The sequence below is a fragment of the Perna viridis genome, chromosome 6 (assembly GCF_037379345.1).
Source record: "Perna viridis isolate PV_CMFRI_1.1 ecotype Kerala chromosome 6, ASM3737934v1, whole genome shotgun sequence".
Lineage (NCBI taxonomy): Eukaryota > Metazoa > Mollusca > Bivalvia > Mytilida > Mytilidae > Perna > Perna viridis.
The window spans coordinates 5931288-5944082 of NC_142450.1; the positions used below are offsets into that span (position 1 = coordinate 5931288).

The window sequence follows — 12795 nt, forward strand, 5'->3', positions numbered from 1 at the left end:
TAGAAACAAAGATCTTTTGTTTGTTTTCACGACCTGTCGACCTTACAAGGGCCACCCATGTTAAGTTAAGTTTAGGTAAGAATTCATCCTTTTCTATGTTTCTATGTAGTCTTTGGGATGTTTGGATTGGTGGAAATCGGTGGGAACCTGTCCAACTCAGCAAAATTGCTTAAGATGGGAGAATTATGTGCAATTATTGCTTTAAAATAGGAAAAGATGTGAGAAGTAAAACATGGGTTGTTTGAAGGTGATGAAGTTGTAAAATAATTGTGATGAAGTGATGTTAAATCATCTGCTGTGGATAATTTGATTTGGATGTATTTATGTTTGTGACAAAATAGATTTAAACATTTAATTTTTAGATTGGGATTCATGAATCAAAATTAATAGATTATGTCAGATTTGAAATTATTGGTCATTGTTTGGCAAAAGAAAATAGTTTTTTATTTGATGAGACAAGTTTTTAGCTTGATCAGCCTATACATTGGAGGTGACATGTTATTATGTGAGACCCAAAAGGGTAGTAAATATCGTTAAAAAGCCTTTAGTTTGTGTTTTGGTGTAATGTATCATTAATCTTGTAATGACTTGAAGATGTTGATTTCCAAACAGAAATTGAATGTGAAATATAAAATCTTTTGGATAAAAACAGCTGCTAAAATTTCATGATGTAAAAACTTTGAAAAAAATTATCTGTATCAAGGAAAAAGCAAAAATTTTAAAACAAATGTGTGAACAATCTATTGGTGTGATTGTGAATAGAAATGTTAGTTAATCTATGAAGCAAAAAAGGTGTGCTTTAGTTGTTAGTTAAAAACAATATCCGATCATTTAATGGATATCACCTAAGATAAGGTAGAAAAATAAATTAAATGTAAACAAGGAGGGAAAAAATAACATCCAGGAGCAATTATTCATTTTTCACATAAATCTGAAGAAGGAAACGGAAAATGAAACTATATCAGTCGTGGATAAGTTATTATACTAATTGTATATCTGTATCATCAACAATATCATCAATGTGCATTAGTGATAAAAAATAGTGAGAGAAGGGGGAATGTAATGACCACAGCTGTTTAACATTTTAATACTGAAGTGGTTTTTCAGGAAGAAGATCTTCCTTCTGCGTGTGTCAATCAAATCCAACCTCATTTTGATGTTTTTTGTGTATTGATGATTTAATTATTCTGATTGTGTTCACACATTGCACAATATCTGGAGGTTTTGAATTGATATTTTCAGGATTTTTGATATTGGATATTGGAATTCTTGTTGAAGTAATGGAGATTCTGATTTTCACACTTTAGAACATGCTATGGACTTTTTTGTTGGAAGCAAATAGAAGATACTATCTCATGTATTTGATGTCATTCAATTTTTTCGAGATTTCATAAAAATATTGGCAATAATTATTTTTTTCAATTGAATGACTTCTATATGCTACATGAAACTTCATTTTTAAACTCTTTCATGCTAGACTGGTCTAAACAAGAGCTTATGGTATAAAGCTAGCTTATTGTGCAATTATTGGAAATTTCATGCAAAGTTTTCAGGATTTTGAGCAGTGAATATTGGGAGTAGTGTATTACATGAACAAATGTTTCACCTTTTATGCTGTGGAGGGATTTATAACAATTGTTTTGCAATTATTTTAATGCGACTTGAGAGAAAAATATACTATTTTGAATGTTGATTTCTACTTTTGAAGCAAAGTGATTTGAATGGGATTAAATCCACAATGGAGGATGAAATAGAGAAAAAGTGTTCTGTAAGTGTAAAAATCGTAAGTACAAGTACATGTAAAAATCAGGCAGGTGGTACCAACTTTTAAATTTTGCAGATTTTGTATTGATGAAATACACTTGAAAACACTCCTCTAAAACAAATAATACTTCTTAGAAAGAGTGCATGATAGAGATAGATTGGTTGGATAGGTGGTAAAAAAGATTGTGGGGGTGGGGGGATTGCAGTTCATATAATGCAAAATAGTTTATATCTTTCTTCTATGTCTTACTTCAGATTGTATTGGACTTGTTTCTGAAGTGTATAAAAAAATATTTTAGCAATGAAAAATCCACAATTTTTAAAACATCACTTTACTAAATGGGCCTGATTCTTACAATGATCTGTACTTATACTTGTATTTAAAAATGAGAAATGAGAAACTTTGCTAAGGAAGATATTCATGTACTTCTTAGATAAGAATTTTATTAAGGATGTGCATGCATGAACTCAATTACTGTGTAACTTTGCACTCGTACAGTTCCTGGTTTTAATATCCAGTCATGACTTATGTATAGAGAGTATTGTGTACTTTTGAAAATCTCTCGTAATCATAATTTTTTTATGATGTGTTTTATAAAAGCAGTGTTCCCTACAGATCGTTTTGGAGGACACTGGTTTTATGAGTGTTCTGTCCTCTTCTGTCAATTTGTTCATCCCTTCTGTGATCCTGGCAGTTTTAAAAGCTGTTTATAATAAGTTTTTCCTCAAATATCCAATTTCAAACAATCTGATTGATTGAAATTTCAGTTTAGGAAATATTTGAGGAAGTCCTCAATATGAGATTCTTTTTAATGAAATCCTGACTAGGCACTTTGTCATGTCTGTGAGTTAATAATTACTGTCAGGAGTTTGGGCATATTGTACCTTATCCTGAGGCAAAACCTGATAATGTGTCCTTTCATTGACAAAGCTTTCTCCTTTTATCTTTGAAAATTAGAAACAATGTAAATCTAAAAATTGGCTGCATTTTATTCTGATGAAAAGTAGTAAACAGTCATTTGGCATGGATAACTAAATACATGTCATTAATGTAACATTTGTACCTGTATAAATCGGTATAATCCCGTAACATTTCTGGCATTAGTTCCCATTGTATGTTGAATGTTTTGACGTTTGTTATGAAGTTGTGTTTATTGTCTTGAAAGCTTTGGTTACATGTGCCAAAACTTGTACAACTAAATGCTCTCTAGAGAAATATATTGTTTTGTGCATATTATAAAATTTTATGGGCCTTCTTTGAAGTTTTGTAAGTAGAATAGAATGCTAAGTGCACATGGTAGTTAAAGTATTACAAATGTATTATTTGTTTGGTGTGTTGTGCCCTGTCGGAAAGATTTTGTAGCATTACAGAATTTTGCTATCCAATCCACCTGTCCATTGTTTGCCAGTCTGTCCTGATGTTAAGCTTTTATTAATTTGTGCCTACAAGTTTTTTTTGGCTGACTGAATTTCGGTTTGCCACCTAAATATCTGTCTGTCTGTCTGTCTGTCTGTCAGATTTGCCTTAGATTTAGCCTTGGCTTGAAGTTTTTGTTGATGATGATTGGGTCACCTCAATATTAAACTTGGTACACATGTACATGGCATGTTATACTTGGTACATGTACATGGCAAGAACCTAGAAAAAGTTACGATTACCAAAAAAAGTGCCGAGCAGGCCAGCACATCTTTTATTTATTGATATATTCTGGTAGATTTAGTTCAAGCAAACATATTACCAGGAGTTCATTAAAATAAAACCAACTTTTTATTTTTATTTAGCTAATCACTCATCACTGGCAAATATCCCTTCCATTAGAAACAATGAACTTACAACTTCAAGTATTAGAAAAATGGATTTTCCGAATGTCAACCTGAAATTTGCCAATTTGACCTTTACCCTCAAGTTCTTCCATGTGTCATGTCAAATTTAATTGACATAACAAGTAGTTTCTTGGGACCTTATTAACTTTTGAATGATAATATCCGTACCATACTCCAATGTCGGATAAGTTAAAGTATATTTGTACCATGCAATTGATGATCCTATTAACACTGTTATCCAAGTCATCCATTTCAATGTCACTCATTGCAGTTTCACTAAAAATAAACTTGGCACATCCACAATTTTTCCAGGCCTGTTTCCTGTCTCCATGTATATTGTTATGAAATTTGAAACCATAATTTTGACGCTTAATTCTTGTATATGGGGTTTTACTTCCTTGTTTTCCTGGAAGTTGACCCGTCATTATCCACTTATGATAAATCTACTTTGCACTACCTTACACAGTTAACCAGTTACAAAATTAACATAACTTATTAACTCCATTAGTTTCCAACTATTGATGTTCTGATGGCTAGGCACAATCGATTTTTTTGTGAAATTTCAGTATATCTGCTTACTTACAGGATGTTAGTGTTTTACATGATTTTGACCGCTGGTACTTGTTCCACTTATTTGATTTTCAATGTCAGATTTGACCCAAAAACAAGGTATTATATGTATTTGAAATTATTTTGGAAATTAGAAAATGACAAAAAGAATAATTTGTAAAACTAACCCTTACTTAGGGGGTTAGTCATGATGGCATGGCTAAGGGTAAGGTTAGTAGGATAATAAAAGGTCAAGGAAAATTTACTAACCTCCTCAGTCATCAAGGCATGACTAACCCACTTAGTGGGGTAAGTTTTATAATTTTTTAAAACTTTTTTCTTAAAATCAAAATAATTCCAAATTCAAATTATGTCTTGTTCAAAATGATCCAAAAACCCTGCATTCCATTTTACAAACGTTTGTAACTGTAAAAGGAGTCAGAATTAAATGCTTAGATCTATTATGCCATCATAACTCATGATTAATTTTATACTTCAGAATTTTCTTTGAAAAGGACGGCTGATCCATACCTCATTCATCTCTTAAAGTTCATGTTACATTCTTATTTCTTTGATTAAAGTTGACATAAATCTGGAATTATTTGTTTTTTGTTTGTTTTTGTTTTAGTTATTATAAAAGACAAAGTTACAAATATTTGTACTGGTATGTGAAATTAACTGTGATTCCTGAACAATATTGATGACTAGTTTTTTTTCAAATCATTAATGTTTTAATGGCTTTGTGAGGACCATTGATTTTTGGTTGTAAATAAATTATTTTCTGTGATCTAGCTGCTTGCCACATTGACAAATGTGTTACAAATTTATGTTCTCACAAATGCTTGTCAGTATGGCTGTGCACGATTGATTTTTTGGTAAAATTTTCCTTATTTTTTTTGTTAATAAGGTTTTACTGTCACCATATGAGAACTAACAGAAAGTGTTTCCATTATTTATCAAGTAATTGGTTTTTGGCCTTGATTACCAAAAGATAAATAGTTTTTGACTGTTTGGGTTTCTACAAGTGTTTTAATAGTTGACATTATTAATCTATAAATATTGGATTGAAAAGGTCAGAATCAGGGATCAGTCACAGCCCATATAATTGTAATACATGTATTGTTACAGTGTCTTTCTTCAATCATTACCAATTGTGACAAAAGTGCAGATGTAAGAACATATCTTTTAAAAATCATATGATGATCATGTAAACTTATTACAGAAACTTAGACCAGTTCACCTATTTTCAATATACCATAAAAACAGGAAATAAAGTTCTCTGTGAAATGTTTGTCTTGTTATATATCCTTGTCAGTTTCTTAGTATGATTTTACCCATGGCTATCCCCTCTTTGATATTCTTCTTTTTGTTTACACTTCTGTATTTTCGTTTTGCTTTTCTAATATTGCAAATGTATTAATGTAGGTTTTCCAAAGTAATGTGTCAGAAAGGCAGGAAAAGCCTGCCTGTATTGTAAGTAAATAGCCTGTTAGTTGATTAAGTAGCAGTCTTTGTAAGAATTATGCAAAAAAAAGCAAAAAAAAAAGCAGTGACTACCTTGCTGATGAAATGTGTTTTCTAACTACCCAGTATTGAATAGATCAACAATCAAAAATGTCTACAAATCACATTGATCAACTTGATAGTGATTAAACAAGATCATGATTGATTGAAATGCACTCCAAATCCACATGCACAGCTGTTGGGCATGTTGATATCTATCATGGAATTATGAATTGAATTTGGACACAGATCAGCTGATTTGATATAGAGCCATATTCTTTAAGATAAGTCTTGGTTTATCCTTCCTGTCAAATCAATTAGCAAGTGATAAGCTTTTGACAGGGTTTTAAAACAATTTGGATAAATGACTTGGTAAATTTAGAACATTTTTCAAATGGCTTTTTCCCTTAGAGTTTTAGTAATGTATGAGAAAATATAAAAGACTTTTTTAATGTCAATAAAACTCATTTAACCCATTCTAAAATTTGAGATCTGGCCAGTCCAGGCTGAAATAAAGGCCAGCCAAAACCAATCTAATAAGACATGAAAGTTTATAAAGAATGCAAGCATTTGATATAACATGTACAAAATCATATGTTAAGTACATCTTTTTGCTCCCCCCCTCAATAGCTAAGGCAATGCAGGGACTTAAAAAAAAAAATCAACTGTGTATCTGTTGGTCTGTCCTTTATACCTCTCAAAGGATTTTGATAAAAAAGTTTCCAAAAAATTTTTTGGATGAGTTAAGAAAAATCAGCACATATTACTACTGTGAAAGTACTTTAATTCGTGGATACCAATTTTCGTGCTATAGGAAAGAAACACTAGTTCGTGGATTCTTGAATTTGTGGTTTTGAGAATTTCAGTATACACATCAGTGGGATTCTCCTCTTAGTTTGGAACCAAATTTTGTTTTGCCTACCCACGAAAACCTCGAAAATTGGTACCCCATGAACAATAATACTTTCACAGTATGTCCTTTTCACTATCCAAAACTGGGATGGTTTAGGGGCAAGAAATTATGATTTATCATTGTATATAAGTAGCGATCTTTTAACTGAAAGATGCATCTTTTTATTTAAAAAATTGTTCCCATCTTGCAAGATTAAAAAGAAAAGTTTGAGAAACTCTTTTTCCTACACAGGTTTATTATGACTGGACACATGTATTTTGAATACTGAGTTTTACCACAGTTTTTACCCCAATACAGTTCTTTCTTGATTTTCCTCTTCGTTAGGAATTGTGCAGAATGTATAAAAAACCAATAAGCCAAACTTTGGCCTTGAACAGAACCAAGTATAATTTGCCCATGATGTATTATTGGCTCCTGGGCAGATATTGATCGCCTTACAGCTGTTTTATTGATGTTTTATATACCTGTTTTACACCTATTTGATCTATAACAAGGTGAGAGGCATTAATCTTTGATCTTTCTAACAAGATAATCACCTCATTAGAGAAGGAATATTGACCTGTCTGGCAAGGTCTGGGCAAAACAGCTGCTGTTGGTCAATGGATATGCTGCTATTGGTTGGTTGGCAGTATGGTTGATTGGTATTTGGAAAGGTAAAGGGAAGTAACTGGTACTTCAGCAAGTACTAATACCTGAAAGTTTATGATGTTATCTTTATGAATTAAACAGGAATGGAATGGAAAACTCTTTGGTAGTTTGAAAGGTGACTTTGGAGAGTCAAGAGAGGGGAATTTGGGCTTAGAGCATATACAAATAAAGCCTTAATGACATGTCTAGACAGAACAGCTGAGAATGGTCATTGAGTGTTGTGACTGATGGTGTTTTGGCAGAGGCATTGGAGCATATACTAATATGTGTAAATTTAGGATGTTGCCAAGTTGTTTTAGTGAAGTCAAGGCAAATGCCTGTAGAAAACAGCTGTAACTGGTCAGTAGACTATAGTGCTGGTGAACTAGGTCAGGGTCTGGGCACCATTTCACAAAGCAGTTGTAAGACTTAGATACACATAAATCCTTAACAAACCAGTGAGACTTATGTGCACATAAGTCTTGCATAAGCTTTGTGAAACAAGGCTTTGGACCAGGGTCACAAAAATTGGCAAAGCATGCAGAGAATATCTAAAATTTCATGTTAGTCTTCTGCTATGAAAAGTGGAAATTACAAAGTCCAGCTGAGGTGTACTGCAGGACTGAGGTCATTAACAGCCCATTACTTTATACAATGTTTGTTGATGAGGAGTGTCAGACTGGTGATAAATTTGACCATCAATCACTCCTCCCTGTCTGTGTTTACAGATATTATACAGTAAGTGTTCAGGAACTAATAATACAAAAATAATGATTGAACAATGCTATTCACCCATTGCTGGAGTTAATGAAAATTTTGGAGTTTAATAAGTATAAATGGACAGCAGTTATATCCCCATTATTCTTGCTCCAAAGGATGAATTCATTAGGACTCCTGAAAGGAAAGAGCTTTCATGATATTCAAGGAACAAGAGGTTGACTTGAGTGTTAGAACAAGATGGATGTCTTAGTGTCCCGACTCCTTCTCAAGATATTGTACTTTTATGCTGTTATTTGGGTGGAAATGCAGGAAACTACATGCATGTACTGGTACTTGCAAAGTTTATCTCTGTGCTAAGGAGTATGACACCTTTATAATTAGCCTCCAAAGCATAACAAATATACAAGTAATATGCTGCACAAAGAACTTCGGACAGGGTAGAGATTGGAGTTAGGGGTTTGAAGAAAGACAGCTTGTATGCCTGACTTCGAATTCTGTTCTACTAGAGTTCTAAACCAATATACATGTTTGAACTTTCTAATGCATTTATTTATTCATTTTAAATTTGAATGTTAACACAAAATAGTTAAAGAATGACAATGGCAATTCTGGTTCTTATCTAAAAGTGAAAATTTGTAACATTATGTAATCTTAACAATTATCTGAAATTAACTGTCTGAAACAATAGCTCTATTATTTCATTTTTTTCCAAGAAAACAGGATACCTTTTCTATTGTTTTTTTCCTCTCAATTTTCTATGTATTAGTAAGTTCAGTTTTTATAGTACTGGTCAAAGTTAATACAAGGGAAAACCAGTAAAATTTCCCAACAATCAATTGTGTCTAAAGATATAGCTTCCTGTTCTGTTTGAGTTGTATGATGGTAGATTCCTCCTCTTCCATGCATGATCATTTTTTTCCATAATTGTCCAAGATTGCAAAAGTTGTCATCTTATTGTTTACCATATACTTAACAAGCTGATTTTTTCTCATTCAAATTGTTCGTAAAAGAAGCAACTGATTGCATGAGTTTTAGAATGACCAGTTTTTAAGGACTTCAATCTGATTCTTGGTAAAATATATTCACAGCACTTTTTCTTTTGCACAATATTCACAAGAAGATTGATATTTTCCTTATTCAAATTGTATGAACTTTTCAATATACTATTTCAAGCCATGAGCAGCAGTTGCCTGATCTTTGTAAGGCCTGGTATGGGTCATGTACTGACAGTGCATGTACTTTTGCCTAACCACATATGTAATTTAAACAAGGCACTTGTTGTTTTGTGTGTAAACTACTATTGACATGATTTGATCATTTACATACTAATATTGTTGGTGAAGGATGGGTTCAGCTCAAGGATAATTACTTGACCTCTTTGAGAGCTTGTTTTTTTTCTGTTAATAATTATCATGTAAACAAAAAAAAGGTTCCACTTTCAAAATCGTTTTCTCTAGTCTCTTGTTGAATTGTTCATAATTAATCTGCAAATAATTGTAAGGAAATATGTTTTTCCCAGACATTTTTTATGGAAGCATCTACAGAAATGTAAAAATATGGTGGTCCTGCTGCTGATGTTGAATTAAGTGTACCAGAGTTACCTCCCCTAGTACCAAAACTTTGAAGAAAACAAATGAACCTGAAGTAGTATTGAGTTATCTCCCTTAGGATATGTAGATGACCATTGTGATGATTTCAGTGCAATTTTCCCAGTATTAGCAAAAAATCCCAAGAGGGCTATAACATTTAGCTGTTACTGAGAAATAAGTCCATAGGGAGGTTTTATTTGTTATCCTCCTAATGATCTGACTAATGTACCAAATAAAAATTATGAAATATGATGTAACACAAAGGACTGTTTATGTAAAAATCACTTGGGATTTTATATTTTGTTCTGACTGAATGGGAGTTAAGTTTGCTGCTCTTTTGAAGACATAACATATAATGCAATATGATAATACTAACACAGTATAATGGAAATATATGGTTATTCTTTTGATATGATATATGATATGAATTGGATTATAGAAAAGTTTCTGGGCTTCTGGCTTCATCATAAATTGTATCTGTATCATTTTTAGGTATTTTCTTTTCTTGTTTGTAGGATATACAAACCTTCCCATTTAATATCAACATACTTACATTATGTACATCAGCCTTGATTAAGGATCAAGAAGGCCCAGGGGTCCAAATTTGCTTTTGAGGATGAAAGGTCCAGGACCTTCAGAGATTTCAAGTGGGAAGTCCACCTGATGTAAACCAAAGGTCATCATTAGAGATTAAGTGTACTGTATTGAAGGTCCAGGACCTATGTTATTGTAATATTAAAAGTCCCGGGTCAGATAACCAAGGGTCCCAGACCTCAGATCTACACTTATTTGTATCCCTGCAGGCCCTTATATACAATTGCTTTCAGCCATTCAGCATACCTGTTCTTATCTTTAGAATAGTTCATGTTGTTGATTATCCCCTATTGACACAGTCTTATGTTTGAGATTTGTTTATGTCAAAGCAAACTTTTGATGTAAAAGTCTCATTGTTATTTTTCACAGATGATACAGTAATTTTAACCCAAAAACCTGCTTCAAATCTTACATTTTATGTGGGAGATTCAAAATTTTTCATTAATTTTTTTGGAGTCTCTACCCAAATGTGGGAGGGATCACAGGTATGTCTTATTTACAATTGCTTTCAGATTTTAGAATTTTCACCTCTCTCCATCAACAGGTGACAAATGCTGCTTTTACAATGCTTGTTTTATCAATTTGACTTCTGACCTCTTTCTATAGCTTACTTCATTAACTTTGATTTTTTTCATATTTTCATTTCATGAAAATGTTGAAGAAAAAGATGATAAATTCTAAAAGTGAAATATCTAGACAACCATTTTGTTGTTAAAAATGAAAATGTGAAGAAAAAAATTGTCTGCAAGTACGGTTCCAATATGATACTTCGTGAGAAAGTTTTCATATCTTCATTTTTTAATCATGATAATGTTGTCAAAATGTTTAATTTTTGTGATTTTTTTATCTCTTTTCCCATTTGAAATATTGAGTAATTCTTAAACTCATTAAAATAATTTATTTTTATGTCATTATCATACTTAGTTCATGACTTTATTGGTTGTGGCTGCAAGAATGACTTAATGTAATGAAAAGAAAATTTTTATTCTTTTCAATTGTTGGTCATGATATGTGTAAGAATGTGTAGAACTTGATATAAAAGATAAAAAAAATGCTAATATATCATTTCCTAGCATTGTTCTTGTCAAAAAAAAAAATCTTTCCCTTGAGACATCCACTTTTCTTGAAGCCACATCTTTTATATGTAGTTCTGGACGTTATTACATGCATCATGACCAAGAATTGAAAAGAGTAAAAATCTTCTTTTCTTTACATAAAAGAGACATTTTCTAGCAGTCAGTCTTGAAGCCACAACCAAAAAGTCATGAACTCTAGGAAAAATAAGCTGATAAACATCTGGTGCCAGATGGTTCCATTAGTGACATTGACAATAAAAACTTATCATAGATGTTTGAAAGATGGCATTGGCATCCCCATCATTTAAAACACTTAAGAGACTAATTTCAATACATTATGGAACTGTAGACCACATGCATCTCCAACTGCGAGAATTCTACTTTTGTCATTTGGGTAGACCTCTTTTGAACTCTTTGTCTTTTGGAATGTGAACCTGATGTATGACTGCTGTTTAACAAGATACATTTTCCTTTGAATGCATTGGCTAAAGGTTTGACAATAATTACTGAAATTCCAACTATCAGTGCATTCAGTGCTGTCATAAAGAGCTTTTCATGTAATGGTGGCATTTTCTTTTGGATCATGAAGCTTGAAATTAGCTGTGTTGTAAGACAAGTTCTTTTTGGCCCTCACTTTAGACTTGTGTTAAGTTGCTGGAGTATATGGAGGCAATTTTTTTCGTTGTACCTGTGTAAAATGTTGTTCTGGGGACAACCACAGCCTGTCCAGTGGTGTGAGGGTTTTCTTATTGTTCAATAATGACCCATAGATGGCCTTGAGCTGACATTTTTCATCTCGGTGGGACTGTGGTGTCTTTGACATATTCACCATACTTATTCTCCTTTAATATATTGCTATAAGTTACTTCATAGGAATTAGTTTCATGCACTGGACTTAGTTTTTACTAATAATGCTTCTATGAGAAAACCACTGTGGTAGCTGTCCAGTATCTGGTATCTTACCTTATATCTCTCTCATAGCAGCATTTTTTAAGAAATTTTAATGAAAAAAGAAACTGCTTTTACTACATTTTTGGTCTCAAAATATCACTGAAAATAATCCCAATGCAGCAGTCTCCTTGTTTCATTTGTTTAAAAAGATAGACAGTGAAATTTACTTAGCAAAACACAAAAAATAAAAAATAAAATGATAAACAGATAACAGACAAGAAATCAAGGAAAGGCATGCAAGACATACCCCCTATTAAAATGGTGAACATTTCATAAAACCCCCCCCCCCCCCAAAAAAAAAAAAAAAAAAAATTCACGCTTTGCTTCAATCGGCCTATAGTTTAACATTCAGCCCCTAGCCCAAAAACCTAGACCCATCCCTTGAGAAAATTCAATGCTGAGTCTCACAACAGTGAGAAAAATGAGTAAGAAGTAAAGATATAGTAACTGGCACTATCTTTTCACATTTGCTGTTTTCTTGGCAAAAATAATGAAGATTATTATATTTTACGACAGTTACATGATACTGTTTTGAGTCTTAATAATTTTCAATTATGCTTTCTTAGGCATAAAATGTAATCTTTGGTAACTGATAGATTTTGGCCTTAATTCTAAAGACAGTGATGATATTTTATGATGAACTGTAGCATTTTATGGATGGTTTTAATTAACTGAAAAGCCTGTT

The 12795-nt window shown here is 32.4% G+C and overlaps 1 protein-coding gene across 18 annotated transcripts in view; it reads left to right on the top strand.

Annotated features, from left to right (window-relative positions):
• The window catches only part of LOC148613349 (neuron navigator 2-like), a 295727-nt gene that overhangs the window by 119332 nt on the left and 163600 nt on the right, over nt 1-12795 (top strand). The window contains exon 1 of one of the 18 annotated variants that reach the window (XM_088586752.1): nt 1171-1768. The exons of the other annotated variants lie outside the window; for them this stretch is intronic. Within the exon in view, the coding sequence (XP_088442878.1) occupies nt 1739-1768 (30 nt within the window). The 5' untranslated portion in view covers nt 1171-1738. Of the gene's footprint in view, nt 1-1170; nt 1769-12795 lie in introns of those variants that run through there. 18 annotated transcript variants of the gene reach the window in all.